Source organism: Siphateles boraxobius, unplaced genomic scaffold (assembly GCF_051911475.1).
Source record: "Siphateles boraxobius isolate OS27281-9 unplaced genomic scaffold, OSU_SipBor_1 25, whole genome shotgun sequence".
Lineage (NCBI taxonomy): Eukaryota > Metazoa > Chordata > Actinopteri > Cypriniformes > Leuciscidae > Siphateles > Siphateles boraxobius.
In genome coordinates this window covers 24,972,799-24,992,309 of record NW_027508866.1, presented here as the reverse complement: position 1 = coordinate 24,992,309, position 19,511 = coordinate 24,972,799, and the positions used below count along the sequence as shown (strand labels likewise).

At 37.9% G+C, this 19,511-nt stretch overlaps 1 protein-coding gene across 1 annotated transcript in view; it reads left to right on the top strand.

Annotated features, from left to right (window-relative positions):
• LOC143750739 (uncharacterized) overlaps positions 1-19,511 on the top strand; it is a 32,901-nt gene extending 13,390 nt beyond the window's left edge. The window contains exons 9-14 of the mRNA XM_077243910.1: positions 4,036-4,130; positions 14,540-14,574; positions 15,381-15,453; positions 15,729-16,340; positions 16,472-16,552; positions 19,257-19,511. Coding sequence (XP_077100025.1) covers positions 4,036-4,130; positions 14,540-14,574; positions 15,381-15,420 — 170 coding nt within the window. The 3' untranslated portion in view covers positions 15,421-15,453; positions 15,729-16,340; positions 16,472-16,552; positions 19,257-19,511. The remainder of the gene's footprint in view (positions 1-4,035; positions 4,131-14,539; positions 14,575-15,380; positions 15,454-15,728; positions 16,341-16,471; positions 16,553-19,256) is intronic.

Genomic DNA, 19,511 nt, shown 5'->3' with positions numbered 1-19,511 from the left:
TGACTGTGGCACCACATATCACAATACTTATTTACTTGATATTTTAATTGTTTTATTTTGGTCCATCAACACTGATATGATGACGATACTATGTTAAAATTGCTGAACACTGGGACAAAAATTGAGCCCCGGCACTGTAGCCACATCAGCCCACGTTACCCCCCACAGCCATATGCATTTAAATGTGAGGTAGTTAGGGGGGTTGGCGGGCATGCTCCCCCGAGAAAATTTTGATCCTACATATGTGCAATTTAATACTTTTGAAGGCCAAAAAAAATGGATAGTAAATAGCTTTAAAACATGACAGTGGGCATTAGATTATTTGTCAATACCTGCTCTCTCATCTTAATCTTTCTTTTTCTCTCAGTCTCGTTATCCTGCCGTATTTCTTTCCCTCCTAAAGCTGAACTTTGACTGATAGTCTTTTCATTTTCGTCTGTGTCTGTGAAGAAATTAAACACAGGCTCAACTAATGAGTTTTATGAATCACTTTCTTAGATAAATTAATTTACTCAAGGCTACCAGATCAGCATTACCAATAGGAACCTTCTACAAGCTTTGGAATTTGAAAAGTAATTTTAAATAATACAAATTATAGGCTACGTTTAATGCAATTAGTGGAATTGTCAGACGTTCCCTTAGGCATGCGTTGTGGAAACATGTCAAAGCATTCAGGTATAAATATGCAGCATTAATGCACGTAGGTGATTTTGAACGAAAATTTAATGTCGATAATGGTTACGTTAAAACTAATCCTGCTATTGATATCTTTGTAAGAACCTGCCAAACCTATAAGTTAGAACAGTGGCAAGGGAAAACAAATGTCCGGGGAAATATCGAATCTAAAACTAACTTTACCGCGCTCAACCACCGTGAGTGAATTTCACGCATTTATAATCACTCGCGTTCAGCGGGGAGGTTGATCTCGGCACCAGCTAGATTCGTTGAGATTAATGAATCTATTTATTTATTAATTTATCTGAGGTGCCGGAACGCAGTTCCGGACCGTTCCGGCCCACTTTAACCACTTTTTAACCCACTTTTTTATATATATGCGCAGAAGCCCCACCCACATCGCAAAACGGACCAATCACGTAGCAACTTCTCTGCATCTTTGAAACGTCATGAAGAACGTGACGTCTGTATATAAATGCGTAGTTTGCATAATCTGCATAACATGCAGTTAGTTGCTCATTTTAGTGTTTCTTACTTGATCCGCGCTTGAGTTACAACAACTTGCTTTTTAAATACATAATTTATAACGCAATATTCTTGCCAATATTACACTATTGTTATTTGTACAGCCCCGATAAATAACAAACCGTTGATCTCACTGCATATCTTCTACGGTAGCCGAGTTAAGGCTTTACTGGGACTTTATGCTTTCCTTCAGAGAGAAAGGAAAAAAGTCAACAACACCCACTCAGGTCAAGATGAAAACATGGACCAGAGTGGTGATGATGATGTCCCATCTGTGGAGAGTAATGATGGTAAATGAGATGTTCATGTTAGGAGAATATGTCACTCTTCTTGATTAATGGAGTCTGCACTGGCTCTACACTCGTTTTTGTGTTTAAAGGTTTTTTTTTTTTAGAGCTGAAGCTCAGTTTTGTAAAGTCTGTAACTGTCACAATACAACATAGGCCTACATATTACCAGTCAAAGTTTTGGATCAGTAAGGTTTTTAATGTTTTTAAAATAAATAAGTCTCTTCTGCTCACCAAGTCTGCATTTATTTGATTAAAAATACAACAAAAAAAAACCTGTAATATTGTAAAATATTAGTACACATTTAAAACGGCTGTTTCGTTAATTATTTCTGTGATCAAAGCTGAATTTTCAGCATCATTACTCCAGTCTTCAGTGTTACATGATCCTTCAGAAATCATTCTAATATGATGATTTGATGCTCAAGAAACATTTCTCATTATTATCAATGTTGAAAACAGTAAGCCTATTTACATTTATTTCAGGATTCTTTGATGAATAGAAAGTTCAAAAGAACAACATTTATCTGAAATAGAAAGCTTTTGTAACATTAAACACTACCGTTCAAAAGTTTGGGGTCAGTAAGAATTTTTATTTCGTTTTTTGGGGGAAAGAAATAAAATAAATCAATACTTATATTCATCAAGGATGAATTAAATTGATCAAAAGTTACATTTATAATGTTATAATGTTACAAAAGATTCTATTTCAAATAAATGCTGGGGCCTGTTTCAGAAAGGAGGTTAAGTGAAAACTCTGAGTATGTTAACCCTGAAATGAGGCAAACTCTGGGTTTTCTGTTTCAGAATGGGAAGGTATGTCAAACCTGAGAAAGCAGAGTTAGTCAAACCTGTTTCTGAAAGAGGGGTAACTTATACTCAGAGTCAGTTTCCATGGTAACTTACTCTGTGAACATAACCTGGTCGGGAGCATGTTTTCTTATATAAAACCAGAATTTTTCTTTTAGTAAATGTAATTTGATTTAATAATCTTTAGATATTTTGACTGGAAACAACAAGTTAATCCCTCAATCTCTCACGCTCTTTCTGAGAGTTTTTGTGTTGTTTCCTGGACACAAACGCATGAGATCCATCAAAGAGAAGTTTCACAGGATTGCAGGACAGTGGTGGAGAAATCGGTTTAAATGAGGATAATCTGATAAATGACGTTCACTTGATAACATCTTGCTGTGACCTCTGAAAGTAACCTAAAAATGAGATTTTCCTTTAGGATTTCCAATGTGGTTGGATGCATTGATGACATGCATATTCCCATCATCACACCTTCCGAAAATGAAACAGATTACTGTATGGAATGGAAGGATAGTCTGAGATATATGCCGTAACCACCACAGCTGTTAAATACACACAAATTATTCACAATTTATCTTCATCTTTATTTCCTACAAATACAAAAGCAACAGTAATTCTTTTTCCTGTTGGATTTGAATATTCTTCCAGTATTGTGTATCTCCTCTTCATCTATAAGTGATGGTGCAGGTCCAGTCTCTGTTGGCGGAGTAGAAGTCAAATGTTAATTTCATTAGCCTAATTAAAAAAAGGTAACAGGTTGGATTAGAGAACATTTAATTATGTGAAAAGAGCATTATACTATGTGGAAACAGCTGCTGCACATTGAAATAGACACTGAATTATATTTATTAAATATGTCAAATGTTTGTAAAGTCATATAGCCTACAGCCATGAAACTTTTATGCTTAAAGATTTAACTGATTGAATTATGAATGTATTGTTCATTTTTAGTTGCTGCCACATTTTTTGTTTGTTTTGTTTTTTTGCCTGTGGGATACCATGAAAATGAGTATTAGTTCAATAAATTACCTTTCTGTCAGTTTTCACCTGATAATATAACAGTGAATAAGAATTATACTGACTCGGAACATGTGGACGTCTTTTTGTCGGGTGCTGTTGCCATGGTGAATCGTAATTTCGGAGCTCCATTGATCATGGCTTTTCATAGTCGTAGTCTCTATAATATCTATGGTCGTGGTGCACATGCTTAACGCAGAGTCAACCTACTCTGAGTTGATTGAACTAGCTCAATTCAGCTGTTCTGAAACCGAAAACTCAGAGTTTCCCATCTCAGGGTAAGTCAACTCAGAGTTCAAGTTTTAACTCCGAGTTGGTTGAGCCTCCGTATTGAAACAGGCCCATGTTCTTTTGAACTTTGACGATGTCTTCCATGTTTTCAACCGTGTCATGTGCAAATTTAACGAGCAGATGACACTGTGGCCCCTCAGTTGAGCCCGCAGCAGAATAATAAGAGGATAATTATGGGAACAAGCAGTTCCATGGTTTATACTTTAAATATGTAGATATGTATGGGTTAAGTTGTATATTTTACACTGTTTACACTACAGTTCACTGAAATTGTCTGTAGTGTGACAAAATAATTTTTTAAAAGTGCTTATATTTAATGAACTGTCTATGAATCATAAAAATCTTGTTGAAATAGTTTTAGATAAAGTAGGTGCTGTTATTGCTTGACATTTCATGTCAACAACACCTCTTATTTTTCTTTTAACAGAAATCAATTTCTGCTTTTATGAAATCGGCATTCGACTGGGTGTAGGAGGATTTGGAACCGTTTATGCAGCGACTCGTTTGGAAGATGGATTTCAGGTATTAATCGTCAATAATTACAATATCTATCTAGATAATTAAATTTTGTCTTGTATTATACTTGTCTGATTTAGGGCTGGGCAATATGGCCAAAAAATTATATCGGTATTTTTTGGTTAAATGGTTATATATGATATATATCTTGGTACTTTCTACGTTTTTCTACTTGGATAAAGAAAAGCTGTATTTTTTTTTTTTAAGTATTTCACATCCTGCTCAATGATATCCAAACAATGTTGATATTGAAGGATATGGAAACAAATATAGTGAATGTAATGTAGGCTATGCAATATATGATGTGCAAAATGGTGGTTAAAATCACATTACATTCTAACATTGTAACATTACATACGGAGCCCCCCTAGTCCCACTTTGTCAAAAAATTTTATTATAACTCTCGTGGCCTCCAGATAGTATCTCGTGGCCTCCAGATAGTATCTCGTGGCCTCAGGATAAGACAGTAACTTGTGGCCTCAAGACAGTATCTCGTGGCCTCAAGATAGTATCTCGTGGCCTCAAGATAGTATCTCGTGGCCTCAAGAAAGTATCTCGTGGCTTCAAGATAGTATCTCGTGGCTTCAAGATAGTATCTCGTGGCCTCAAGATAGTATCTCGTGGCTTCAAGATAGTATCTCGTGGCCTCAAGATAGTATCTCGTGGCTTCAAGATAGTATCTCGTGGCCTCAAGATAGTATCTCGTGGCCTCAAGATAGTATCTCGTGGCTTCAAGATAGTATCTCGTGGCCTCAAGATAGTAACTCGTGGCCTCAAGATAAGTGTACCGTATTTTCCGCACTATAAGGCACACTTAAAAGCCTTTAATTTTCTCAAAAAACGACAGTGCGCCTTATAATCCGGGGCGTCTTATATATGGATCAATTGGTTAATAACGTCGAATAAATCAGGTTATGTGCCCGCTCACGAGCGCTCACTCTTACTAACAGACATACGAACAGACACACTCTCCCCGGCGCTGCTTGCGTGTCACAGAATGTTCATAAAGCGTTCCCCGTTCACAGTAACCGGGTCGTCTCATTCAAAACAGCCAGCTGTTGCTGTCAGCGAGCCGCTGCACATGAATACTCATACGAGTCAGGCTGCGAATGTAAGTTACGTGCCCGCCCCAGCGCGCTCACGCTTACTAATAAACGCCTCGCTTCCGGCGCCGCGCACTCACTACATTCCCTTTTAGCACATCTAGTGGATGCATAACGCAAACCCAGTCAAACGTTTGACTGCAGTATCTTATGCGGCTTATAATCCGGTGCGCCCTATATACAGTAAATGTTCTAAAATAGGTCATTCATTGAAGGTGTGCCTTATAATCCGGTGCGCCTTATAGTGCGGAAAATACGGTATATAAAAGGAGAATGCACAATGGAGCAGCTTTTGATTGATTTGGGACTATATGGGGGGGGGGAAGCACAGGAGAAGCACTGATACTTGGGCGCAGAGATATCACGCAACACCTGAAATAAAGCTTGCCACAAAGAACAGGCAAAAGTAATGATTATGCATGAAACATTTTAATTGTTTATTAATAAACTAGTGTTTTCTATGTCAGTGGCTGCAAAGATAATGTTGACGATGCAGACTCGCCATCTTCGTAGTATTAACGCGCGTGGGTCAGTGACGTATAAGGATTTTCAACAGGCCGATTTTAAAATACAAAAAATAATAATACCTGTTGCAATTGTTCAAACATTAAGGATGTTGTGTACACAGAAATTCATATAAAATTTTTAATTTAAGTGATTTTAGTGTTTCTTCATCTAGATGAAGGCCATAGCCTTAAAAAATGTCATGTGGTGTGACCGTGATTTATCTTAAAATTAATTAATTTCCTTAACATGCTTAACATTTGTTTTTACAAGTTCTTAGTAGTTAAAGTGTTTAGAAACAAAGTATTTGCATTTCTTTTAAGTTTTTGTAAATAATGATAACATTTTTTGTTCTATAGTTGCCGCCTTAAATCTAGTTAACAGACTTATTTTTCCTGTAAATCACATAAAACTGATAAAAATGTTTTAAAAATATCATTCACTTAAGCATACTTTATCAGTGATTAATATTTCAGCCACAGAAATAAGATATTTTATTTTAAATTTAATACAGACATTGCTTTTATTGGTCGCACCACATGATGAGTGGTCGCTCCAAATGACAACGAAGACCTTATATAGTTAAAAATCTATTTAAAGAGATCAATGAACAATGCATTTTATACAAAAAATATATTTAAACCAATTTTTTTACAAAATTCACAATTTTCCTGAACCCAAACATTTTATAAACATTTTTATTTTATAAAAATCACATCGCAAACATAAGTGCACCATTTCATTTAACTTGACTTAGAATTTCTTTCTAACAAATAATTATGTTATATATATATGAATACAAATATTGTATATAGGTTACATTTGGGGTCAATAGTTTTTTTGGGGTCAATTATTACTTTTATTAATCAAGGACAAATTAAATTGATAAAAAAGTGACAGTAAAGATATTTAGGCTTAAATGTTACAAAAGATTCTATTTAAAATAAATGTTGTACTTTTGAACTTTCTATTCATCAAATAATCCTGACATATAAAATGTATCAGTTTCCACAATTTCCAGTAGTAACAAAAATAGTATAACTAAAATCCTCAATCCGAAAATTGAGCGTTAGATCTAGAGCATAGATCAGCATCGATAATAATCAAGTTTCTTGAGCAGCAAATCATTATTTTAGAATGATTTCTGAAGGATCATGTGACACTGAAGACTGGAGTAAAGATGCTGAAAATTTAGCTTTGATCACAGGAATAAATTACAGTTTACTATATATATTCACATAGAACCCAGCTATTTTAAACTGTAAATAATATTTCACTCTTATCCTAGCAAGGTAGTCCACTCTTCCTGCAGGGTCAGAATTTCTACTTCACTTGGCAATGGCATCTGGTAAAATAGATTAAAATAGTTTTAAATAAATAAATAGGCAATAATAAATGCATTACTAATAAATGCATAATTACTAAACTAAAATTACATGCTATAACTTTTTTGTTGCATTTTTCTCATGTTGTACAAAGAGTAAACATAAACCGTTTGAAATATAAAAAAAAAAAATCCCAAATTGCATAAAAATCTATTCCAAAATATACTAAATTAAAGTACTTTTTGTATATAAACTATCAATTGAATATAAAATCACAAAACCTGCCAATCTAGGACATATATCTATCATGAAAAACAGTCTGCAGTGGTCACACCACATGATATTTGGTCACACCACATGATATTTTCAAATTCAGTCAAAATTTACAGGCACAGAATTGGTCACCTAAACAAAACAAGCTAGCTTTCCACAAAAGGTCAATATAAAATTTAGAATAAAAATATATATTTGTAGGAATAACTTTAATATAATTTTTTTTAAGGTCATACCACATGACATCCAACTTTGGTAACTGCATACCAACCATTACAAAGGTTTATTTTTTTTCCTATGTGAAAGAATTACAAACCTGCTTGTGGCTTCCATGGGTCCTTGGTAAATTGGTATATGATTTAACTTCCTGTGTTTGAATAGTTTTCAACATAAAAGTCCCAAAATGGTAGTTCCTTGATGGTCGCACCACATGATATTTCATAAAATGGACATCATCGGACAAAGTTTGTTTGTATGTTATGATGGAAATATAACTACAAATGCTTTGATTAGTTTTACAGAATTACAAAATCATGAATTGGAAATCATGCCAAAGAGTGCAGAATTTTTTTTTAAATAAATTTAGAGTAATTTCAAAGACGTTTTCAAAACAGAAGTTAGGGCCGGACAGTCGCATCACATGATATTTTGACACTTAAAATATCAAAAAAACGTACAAATAACTATGTTTTTTTAAAAGTTAAGTGAGTACATACATGGGAGAGGTACTACAAATATACAGTATCTTTTTATGCATTTAAACCCGTTTTTACCTGAACAAATGCAATCGGACAGAAAATGTAGGCGTCACAGCATTTACCCGCCCATAGAGAGAAATGCACACTTCATATGAATTAGCCTACATAAGCAGAGAGTAGCCAATTTCTTTTAGTTTTTAATTGTTTTGTTTACAGTTTTTCTGAATTGCTAAAACACATTTCTTGAAACCCTCACTCACTTTCTCAAAACCTTAAACACAAAACCACATTTTCAAACCACATTCACAGAACCTCTGACTCTTCTGGCAAAATCAAACAATTGCCTCAAAACTATTTTATCTGTGCTCAAAATCAAACAATGCTCTCAGATCATACACACAGCGAGTCTAAATTATAAACACTACAGAGCATTCATTAGACTCTACATCAAAAAATGGAGAACACAGAATCCAAAGCATGCAGTTACAGAAAAAAGTAGGCCTATATTGTAACAAAGTAAACAAATTTTGCAATTACATAAAAAAGTATAGTAATGACAACTTTCAGTAGTATGGTGAATAAATTGTATACTGTATCCACTGTATGTATAGTATAGTATAGTACTGGATATTGAATAGCAGGACTATTGAATGTCTGTATCACCACTTGCATACTGTGAAAATAGAGGTCCTTCTCAAAAATGTAGCATATTGTGAAAAAGTTAATTATTTTCCATAATGTAATGATAAAAATTAAACTTTCATATATTTTAGATTCATTGCACACCAACTGAATTATTTCAGGTCTTTTATTGTTTTAATACTGATGATTTTGGCATACAGCTCATGAAAACCCAAAATTCCTATCTCAAAAAATTAGCATATCATGAAAAGGGTCTCTAAACGAGCTATTAAACTAATCATCTGAATCAACTAATTAACTCTAAACACCTGCAAAAGATTCCTGAGGCTTTTAAAAACTCCCAGCCTGTTTCATTACTCAAAACCGCAATCATGGGTAAGACTGCCGACCTGACTGCTGTCCACAAGGCCATCATTGACACCCTCAAGCAAGAGGGTAAGACACAGAAAGAAATTTCTGAACAAATAGGCTGTTCCCAGAGTGCTGTATCAAGGCACCTCAGTGGGAAGTCTGTGGGAAGGAAAAAGTGTGTCAAAAAACGCTGCACAACGAGAAGAGGTGACCGGACCCTGAGGCAGATTGTGGAGAAGGACCGATTCCAGACCTTGGGGGACCTGCGGAAGCAGTGGACTGAGTCTGGAGTAGAAACATCCAGAGCCACCGTGCACAGGCGTGTGCAGGAAATGGGCTACAGGTGCCGCATTCCCTAGGTCAAGCCACTTTTGAACCAGAAACAGCGGCAGAAGCGCCTGACCCGGGCTACAGAGAAGCAGCACTGGACTGTTGCTCAGTGGTCCAAAGTACTTTTTTCGGATGAAAGCAAATTTTGCATGTCATTCGGAAATCAAGGTGCCAGAGTCTGGAGGAAGACTGGGGTCCATCAGTGATGGTCTGGGGTGCCATGTCAGCTGCTGGTGTTGGTCCACTGTGTTTTATCAAGGGCAGGGTCAATGCAGCTAGCTATCAGGAGATTTTGGTGCACTTCATGCTTCCATCTGCTGAAAAGCTTTATGGAGATTAAGATTTCATTTTTCAGCACGACCTGGCACCTGCTCACAGTGCCAAAACCACTGGTAAATGGTTTACTGACCATGGTATTACTGTGCTCAATTGGCCTGCCAACTCTCCTGACCTGAACCCCATAGAGAATCTGTGGGATATTGTGAAGAGAAAGTTGAGAGACGCAAGACCCAACACTCTGGATGAGCTTATGGCCGCTATCGAAGCATCCTGGGCCTCCATAACACCTCAGCAGTGCCACAGGCTGATTGCCTCCATGCCACGCCGCATTGAAGCAGTCACTTCTGCAAAAGGATTCCCGACCAAGTATTGAGTGCATAACTGAACATAATTATTTGAAGGTTGACTTTTTTTGTATTAAAAACACTTATTTTATTGGTCGGATGAAATATGCTAATTTTTTGAGAGAACCGAAAAAAGTACTTTGGACCACTGAGCAACAGTCCAGTGCTGCTTCTCTGTAGCCCGGGTCAGGCGCTTCTGCCGCTGTTTCTGGTTCAAAAGTGGCTTGACCTGGGGAATGCGGCACCTGTAGCCCATTTCCTGCACACGCCTGTGCACGGTGGCTCTGGATGTTTCTACTCCAGACTCAGTCCACTGCTTCCGCAGGTCCCCCAAGGTCTGGAATCGGTCCTTCTCCACAATCTGCCTCAGGGTCCGGTCACCTCTTCTCGTTGTGCAGCGTTTTTTGACACACTTTTTCCTTCCCACAGACTTCCCACTGAGGTGCCTTGATACAGCACTCTGGGAACAGCCTATTTGTTCAGAAATTTCTTTCTGTGTCTTACCCTCTTGCTTGAGGGTGTCAATGATGGCCTTCTGGACAGCAGTCAGGTCGGCAGTCTTACCCATGATTGCGGTTTTGAGTAATGAAACAGGCTGGGAGTTTTTAAAAGCCTCAGGAATCTTTTGCAGGTGTTTAGAGTTAATTAGTTGATTCAGATGATTAGTTTAATAGCTCGTTTAGAGACCCTTTTCATGATATGCTAATTTTTTGAGATAGGAATTTTGGGTTTTCATGAGCTGTATGCCAAAATCATCAGTATTAAAACAATAAAAGACCTGAAATATTTCAGTTAGTGTGCAATGAATCTAAAATATATGAAAGTTTATTTTTTATCATTACATTATGGAAAATAATGAACTTTATCACAATATGCTAATTTTTTTAGAAGGACCTGTACAGTGACCCAACTGCAAAAGCCCAAAAGGTTACAGTAAAAAACTCTGTCTAAACATGTTACAGTAAAGTACATTCAGAAGAGTTGTGCAACTGCAGAATCAAGGTCAGTGAGAGAGATTTTATTCTGCTTCAGCATCATGTCTTCATGTTGGTCAGGCCGGAGGAATTTCTCCACATCTCAAACATATCTTTGCAGGAAAAGAGAAAAACCCTAAAGCAGATCCAGCCTTGACAACATTCTCCACACCTGCTCTTCCTCGTCCTCCTCCTCCTTGTTCACCACCTCTTACTCATCCTCTTCCTCCTCTCCCTCTTATATTGTTTCCATCCATTGTTGGTATCAACATTCAGTGCAACATTTTGAGTAAATTTTGGGACTCTGAACTGACTTGTATTATGTACAGTTGGTTTGGTCACATCATTAGAAATAAGTGTGAACAATTTTGAGTCGTTGTGTAAACGATGACAACTGTGTTGTAGTTGTGTTTAACTTGCGCCTACCTGTGTTTAGCATTTTGAAACATAAGTGCATCACAGTGCAAAGTTTGTTTTAGTGAGTGAGAATGTGTTTAGAGTTTTGAAAAAAGAGTGCATGAGATTTGCAAACAGTGTTTTAACTACCTGAACTTGTTTAATGTTTTACAGAAAGAGTGATTTATTCGACAGATTGGTTTAGACTATTCAGAATTTGGTTCAGAGAATGGGGTTTAGTGTTTTAGCGATTCAGAAAAACTGTAAAAGTAGACATTTCGAGCTTTCTATAGATATACTTCTCAGGTCTGTGAGGCAAGTATCGTATACGCTGAGTTTTGGTTCATTTATGAGACGCGCTCCAGTTTACGCGCCGACGCCTCCGTGTCCTGATTATATTGTCTACTATATATTTGCTTCTTATTTATTAATCCAGGCAAATTTGTTGATGAAACATTGATTAAAATGAAGATACACTATACAAAACGAAATTTTGGAGAAAAGCTGTTCCATTGTGCATTCTCCTTTTATATATACTTGTCTTGAGGCCACGAGATACTATCTTGGGGCCACGAGTTACTATCTTGAGGCCACGAGTTGCTATCTTGAGGCCACGAGATACTATCTTAAGGCCACGAGTATATCTTGAGGCCACGAGATACTATCTTATAGTAATAATTAATTTTTTGGACAAAGTGGGACTAGGGGGGCTACGTAATTACAATCTAAAAACAAAAATAATGCTTTTGTTTTTAAAATGACTAATGGCTAAACCAAAAATGAAAATAAAAACAAAAGCACAAACTAATTATATTAGCCAGCATTTGATTACCCCATTATAATGGTCACTTTCATAAAAATATACTTGTAGGTTTAAAATTCCACATATGGCACATTTATTGTCTCCAACAACAAATATTTTAGCAATAATATGTATATTTAGTCAGAATTATTGAGCTACTATTCTATTGTGCTCGTTTGTTTGGTGCGCATGCGCGCGGCGGCGGCGCTCATTAAAGGAAGCTTGAATTTTAGCGGAGATTCACTTGCAGAAGCTCGTCCTCTCCTGACAGTGAAATGGACATATTTGTTTGGCTTTCTAACATTTACAGATGGAGAATATACCTGTGAAATGTAAGTTAAGCACTGAGGAAAGCACCACATCTCAAACGCATTAAACAGCGGCAGTATCTGTCAGTCAGCAACAGTGTCTGTCAGAAAATCTGACAGGGCAAGCTGCTTTAAACTTAACTATATCTTACCAGTTATTTTGAAGCGCTTAATGAGCTTACCAGTTATTTTGAAGCGCTTAATAATCAATAATAACTTATGTTATGATTAATTATGAATATTTGGGTCAGTTAATTGTATTAACTTGATGTAGCTAACTTAATATTACAATCAATGAATCAGTTCGTCCAACGAACTCTTTTGATTATTCATTTATTCTAAGAAAAGGGTATCCAAGGAAGAATAATTATTTCTTAGCATGTACAGCGCTTTGAGCATGTAACAAGATCATAAATCATATAAGAGACTTTGTTTTGCAAGCAGTGAAGTCAAATCAAATACATATTTTGCACAAGTTTTATTAACTAAATCACCAACATAACTAAACTAAACAAACATACATGCATGTATACATAAATAGGTGAGTGATAGGAGGAAATTGGAAACCGGAAATGGAACTATGGAGAAGATCCATGTAACTATGAAAAGAACCATCAGCTTATAATTTTCAAGGTACCTCAGTAAATGTAAATACTTGCATGGCATTTGCAGCGGACACATTTCTTGAAGAACGTGGAAAAGGATGAAGATGTTTCTTTTGAATGTCAAACATTGAAGATGCAATCGTATTCTTCTCCCCGTTGGATAAAGATAAGATGAACTTGCATGGGTAGTTCGACTCAGTTCTGGTTGAAGGTCCAGAAACTATGCATGAAGGTCCAGAAACTTAACCCATGCTGAGAGGACATGCAGAGCAAATGGTGGGAGTTGCGATGGACTTCTTCTGCGTTGGATGAAGACGTTAGCCAAACTCCTGAGGTTGTCCTTGACGCTGTTGTGGTTGAGAGAGTCATCTCTCTTTTGAATGAGCACATAGCTGGTTGTGAGTCAAGGCCTGCTGCCCTGGAGCCTGGGGCCTGGTCGGGCCCCGCAGTACAGCAACCTGAACGTACAAGAGAAGGCCAAGAGAGCAAATGTTGGGTGTAGTTGCAATATAAACCCTTAGGCATGTCCCACCTCTCTGGGTTGGCTCGGCCAATAAGAACGTTGGACGTTTCAGGCAGCAGAATTTGGTTTATGGCTCTTTGTTTCAATCGTGCTCATTTGCATGTGCACCCTGGATTGTTGGTAGCTGTGAAGAACTATGAAAGACTCTTGTAAGACTAATATGTTGTTTTTATCGACATATCATGTACACAGTCATTTCTATCTTCAAAGTACCAAGTTATAGAGATCAAACATGCCACCATATGATTTTGGTTAACCATGGTTGCAAAGCCTGAAACATTAACCCATTAGAGTTTACAAGGAAACAACAAAAGGAAAATCATGAGATGTGTAAATTAGATACATGTTTATACTTTTCTCAAGTGGTTATATATTTAGAATATATAGGATTAACAGGGCTTCAATCTCATTCTCTCCTACTCTCAGTAAGATTTAAGTAAGAGTCACATCTCTAAGGAATTCCAGGGTCGTAAAATTCTTATCAATGTAATCGGACACTGAGCCAGTGGTGTTCGTGTCAGGGGAAGTTGGCCACATGTCTGAATTGGGAGAGTGAGTTTGCCGGACTATTCATTAAATATGAATAATTTGTGTGTGATTGGTCCAGACGCTACAGCTACTATGCACTTTCACTGCAGGAGCTCACACTGCGTCGTCCGCTATTTTAGTATCAAACTACTGTATCGATATAAATGGTATTGCCTCATTCCACATCGTTTAAAAAAAAAATCTATATATTGTACAAACTCGATATACCACCCAGCCCTAGTCTGACTCTCTTATCCAAGCACTCTGAAGTACGTCTAATATTCACCATTTAGTGCTCTTGACATGTCAGTCCTAACTTAAATAGTCAGACATGCTCTACATGTTTGTAAAATTCATGTAATAAATTAACTTTTGTACAAATTAATTTTAAATAATTCTAAAACGGATCCATTTTTGTTTTTTTCATCAGGTGGCAGTGAAATTTGCCTACAATGACGAAGCGTTGTAAGTAGGCTGTGCTCTCTCTGTTTTCCCTATCAGTCACTGTTTTTAATTTCATACATCTCATATTAACATTATTCACAGACTATAAATGGTTTTTGAATAGACAATCTGCCACAGTCAACAGTTAATCCACGACTGGCCTACAGTAAATCCTAGGGCTGGGTATTGACACAAATTTCACAATTCGATTTGATTTTGATTCACAAGCTTGCAATTCGATTCGATTTCGATTCGATTCAATATTGATTATTTTGGATATCAGGTAGGCTACAATACGTGGCAAATTCTCAAGGAAAACAAATCTCTTAACTAATGCTGTAAACTATGGGAGTCAGTTGTAGCCTACTAGGCTTCATTAGCCTACTATAATTATGAAGGTAAAAATTAACTGATTTGTGTACAAACACTTAAATTACACTTTTATTTATTTTTATAATAAGAAAGTTATATGAAAAATAAACATTTAAATGGAGGCTGTCATAAAAACTTGCCAGATTTATTCAAACATGCATCAAATATTGAAGAACATTAAAAATTATAATGAATATGTAATATGGTGCATATATGTAGCAAAATGCTTCTCTTTGGAGTTAATTTTTCTAGCTGACTAACAAATTCATGGTCACTGGATATGTTTTTCTGAGGTAAATGTGACTACATGACATTGTTTGCAAGCTGTTTTACTGACGTCTTTCCACTGTTGAAACACTGATTGAGCGATTCCATGTAACATGATACGGATTTCAATAAGTTGTACTCTATATTTTAACAGACTTTCAGATGCTCATTCAACTGGTATTATTAAGGCGGAAGAGAAGATCATGTGCTTCCCTTGAGCTGAGCTGAGCCAGAGCGATCTCACGCCACATCGCCGAAAAGGTATTTATGTTTTTAAATTTCATAAGAAAATGTACGTAATTTGAAATCTGAGACTTTGTTTCATATCAATAGTAACAAAACACAAAGATTATTGCGATTTGTTGAATGGGATGCGCTCTACAATGTTTTATTAATTCATCAACTGAAAACAGGATGAATAGCCTAATCGATTCGTAAAAATGAGAATCGATTAATATAGAGAAATCAATATTTTTTACCCAGCCCTAGTAAATCCTATATCCATCTACTCATCATAGCAACTGTCTTTCTTCCAGTACGGTGATTCCAAGCCCGTTCCACTGGAGGTCGCTCTGCACGATCATGCGAACCACGAGCCCCGGGTTCCTCAGATCAACCAGCTTCTGGACTGGCAGGTGGAGCCTGACCACTACATTATGGCCCTCGAGAGGCACCATTGATGAGGATTTGGCATGGGTTATCATGCGCCAGGCAACATACGTAGCTCAGATATGCTGTCATCGCGGGGTGTTGCACAGCGACATTAACCTGAAAAGCTTGCTGAATACACTGGACACCCTCAAAGTCAAACTGATTGACTTTGGATGTGGTGAAATGCTTACCAGCGCATGTTACACGTCCTTTGCTGGTATGTGTGATTTCTCAAAGCTGTAAGGCGGGTCTCAAACTCTGGGGATGAAGAGTTGAGAGCCGTTCACATGGGACTCTGAGGGAGTCAAGCTCTCATCAAGCATCGTGGAATGGGATCCACCGTCGTGAATCAATTGGCATAAAATAATTTCATGTTTGATCATGGATATCTAGTCAAAATGCTGTATTAATGGAAACTTACAAATCAGACATCTTTTTCCTTCAAGAACTGTGTAAGATGACTGATAATACCTGGACCAAAGATGTGTTGTCACAAGGTGAGATCTTCATTCCAAAGGACAATTTTAATAGTGAATCTTCTTAGATAGTGCAATGCAGGAAAAGGAACATCTGAGTCTAGTGGCCTTGTGGCCTTGTGGACTTTTGTCTCTCCCATCTTTCTGCACAGAATGCTGCATTTTTATTTGCTGTTGTCTGCAGAATGACCCAGAGAAGTGGATTGAACTGGAGAAAGTCAGTCTGGTTTAAGGTATTAATTACATTATTAAGATTTTCAAGTCTTTTTGATTTGGTTCAATTTAGGGATGCACAATATATCCACCATATTGGTATCGGCCGATATGTTAATTTTTAATGTTATGGTTATCAGCCTGATAAGAAAATTTGGCCGATATATAAAATTTGGCCGATAAATAATGTATTATTTCCTTCTGCTGAGACACTTCAGATGCGCACCGTTCACAATGATGATTTTAAATTGCTTGAAATATGATTGGAATCACTTAAAAAAGGTATAAATACAGTTAAGTGCAGCGCAAGTCTGTCATTTAGGCTACATAAAATTATAATGAGATATAAATATAATTGTGTCCTTAGGACATTGCTTTTAATGGTGAGACTTGTTTTTGTAATCAGGCTCTCAAAAATTGATTTAGATTTATCGGCCAATATATCGGTTATCGGCTTCATATCAGTGCATCCCTAGTTCAATTATCAGACTGTAGACATTAGCTTTCAATACAGGCTGCAACTCATCTAGTCAGTACGCTGCACAGATGACGAGTAGCGCTGTATGTTTAGCCCTTCTGAGGTATTTTACCTGTGCTCCTCCAGGAGCAGTTGTGGACACCCCTGCTCTCCATGCTTACATTTGCCATGTCTAAAAGGCCGTTCACACCAAGAACAATATCTATAAAGATAACTATAACGATAACTATATTTGCACCCACTCCAACGAACAATAACGCTCCGTTTATTCTAAACTTGCACGCTGCAGTTACAAAGTGTGTACAAGGTTTTTGCTGTTTGCTTGTTGCATTTACACGGCTTTAACCAGCAGATGTCCTCAGCGTGCTGTGTGTTTTGAGTGAAGCCAGTGTAATCGATCAAATAATATTACAGATAATTTAGCTGACGCAGTCAATATAGTGAAATAAAAACAACACCTAGTCTTTTTCACCGCAACTTCAAAGGAAGCAAGACAATGTTGTCAAAACAAGCGCTGGATACCTGAGGTAATACTTCACACCATTTATTCAGAGGGTATGTTTTCCATATCCATTTTCTTGAAAGTGGCTTGACTTGTCAAACAGTGCTGGATTTTTCTGGACCTCGGCGATTAACTTCTCCACAATGTCGTCTACGATTTTAAATCCACAAGCCCTTAAATTAGAATGGATTCTGATTGGCTGTCAATGTTTTATCATTCAACAGCTGGAAAACAATTCGTTCCGAAAGTGATCCCAGCGATATCATTCCTCTATCGTCATAGCTGTTGTCAGGCTTTGTCATGGCAGTCTTATGGAGAAGGTGAAGTAGACATCAGAGATACTTTGCTACAAGCTGTAGGAACTACACTAACTGTGGTGATGCGCATCTTCTTCCGAGATGGTACTCCTTGGAGCATCCACGTTGTCGTAACCCTTCCGCATCGTCAGCAGGGATCTCAGGTGCTTCGCCCCTTAACCTGAACACCTCATCTGAGTGGGGCAGCAAAGACTGACTAGCAGAAGGGTTCCAACTGTGGGCTCTCTTCAGCCACAGCCATCTTGAGCTGGACTCGGTTGCTGCAACTATGTCCCTGCTGGCTTTCTTCAGCGGTTTAGACTCTAGGCCCACCCTCTGGAGGAAGTAGCGCACCGATTTTGCTGGGAACCCGCGGCAGCCTACTTCAATGGGGGGGCTGGTTGCATGCCAGCCCTTTAAAACAGCTTCATCGACCAGGTCTTGGTACTTGGCTTTTTTCAGTTGGTGGGACGTGGCTAGCCTCTCTTCCCAGGGCACCGTGAGCTCAACAACTATGATGATTTTCGTGCTCCTGGATAGCAGGACCATATCTGGTCGGCGGGAGGTCACTACCAAGTCCTGTGGGAAGACAAGCTTCCTCTTCAGGTCCACTCTCAACTCCCAGTCGAAGGCTCGTTTCAAGATAGAGGATGGGTTCTTGGCCTCTATGCCAGTCTTATGAGCCTTGTCTCCTTCCCTCACGAAGGTTATAGCTTCGGGCGGATGGGCCTGCTTGTTGTTGGCTTTGACTCGCTGCTGTTCCACCCTTGGCAATTTCCGTGAGGACCTTGTCGTGCCTCTATCTGTACCGCCCTTCTGCCAATGCCTTTGGACAACCGTTCAGGATGTGGTTCAGTGTAAAGGAGGCTGCTCCACATTGGTTGCAAGATGGGTCTTCCTCTCCGCCCCAGATCTCTTTCTTGGTGTTGGCAGCAGGTCAGTCACAGAGCGCAGGAGAAAGCTCAACTTCCCTTGGTCGGTCTGCTACAGTTCCTTCCACGACAGCCGTCGCTCCTGTGCCTGGTCCCACTGCGTCCATCGACTCTGAGAGGCAAGTCCGATCACTTTCACCTGGCTCTCCTCCTCTGTTGGCCCACAAGGCCTCTTCTGGCTCTGGCATCTGTTACTGTTGCTTTCGTCAACGAAAATTATGACTAAATATCATCGTCAACGAACCTTTATCATGTGACGAAAACAAGACAAGACGCAACATGAATGCTGGTCGTGACGATGGCTATAATTAAATGTATAATGCAATATTGTTGACGAATAAAAGCAAGACTAAATGTGGTTTACAAAATAAAAACTATGCTAAAAGGTCTCTTCATTTTCGTTGACCAAAACGAGACAAAATGTTATAATAATTTTATAATGATATTTCGTCTCGTTTAGTCACGTTATTATTATTATTATTTTGCAGTATTTCTGTTTCCTGTGTCTCACTTCAGGGGCTGCATTAGGTCGCACTGCGCAGATGCAGGCGACGTCTCTTCCTCAAGCCCCACTCGTGGCTGCTGCGGTGAGTTAGCGTAAACGACAACAAACAAAGTTAAGTCTGACAAAGAGAAAGGGACCGATGGCCGGCCTTCTGGGGTTCGTCTTTGGGAGAAAAAGAAGAAACGACATTTGTAAAAACTTTCATTTCATCATGTGTGTACTTCTAACATGTTTGGTTAGTAAAATAAATATGTTGTAAATTCAAA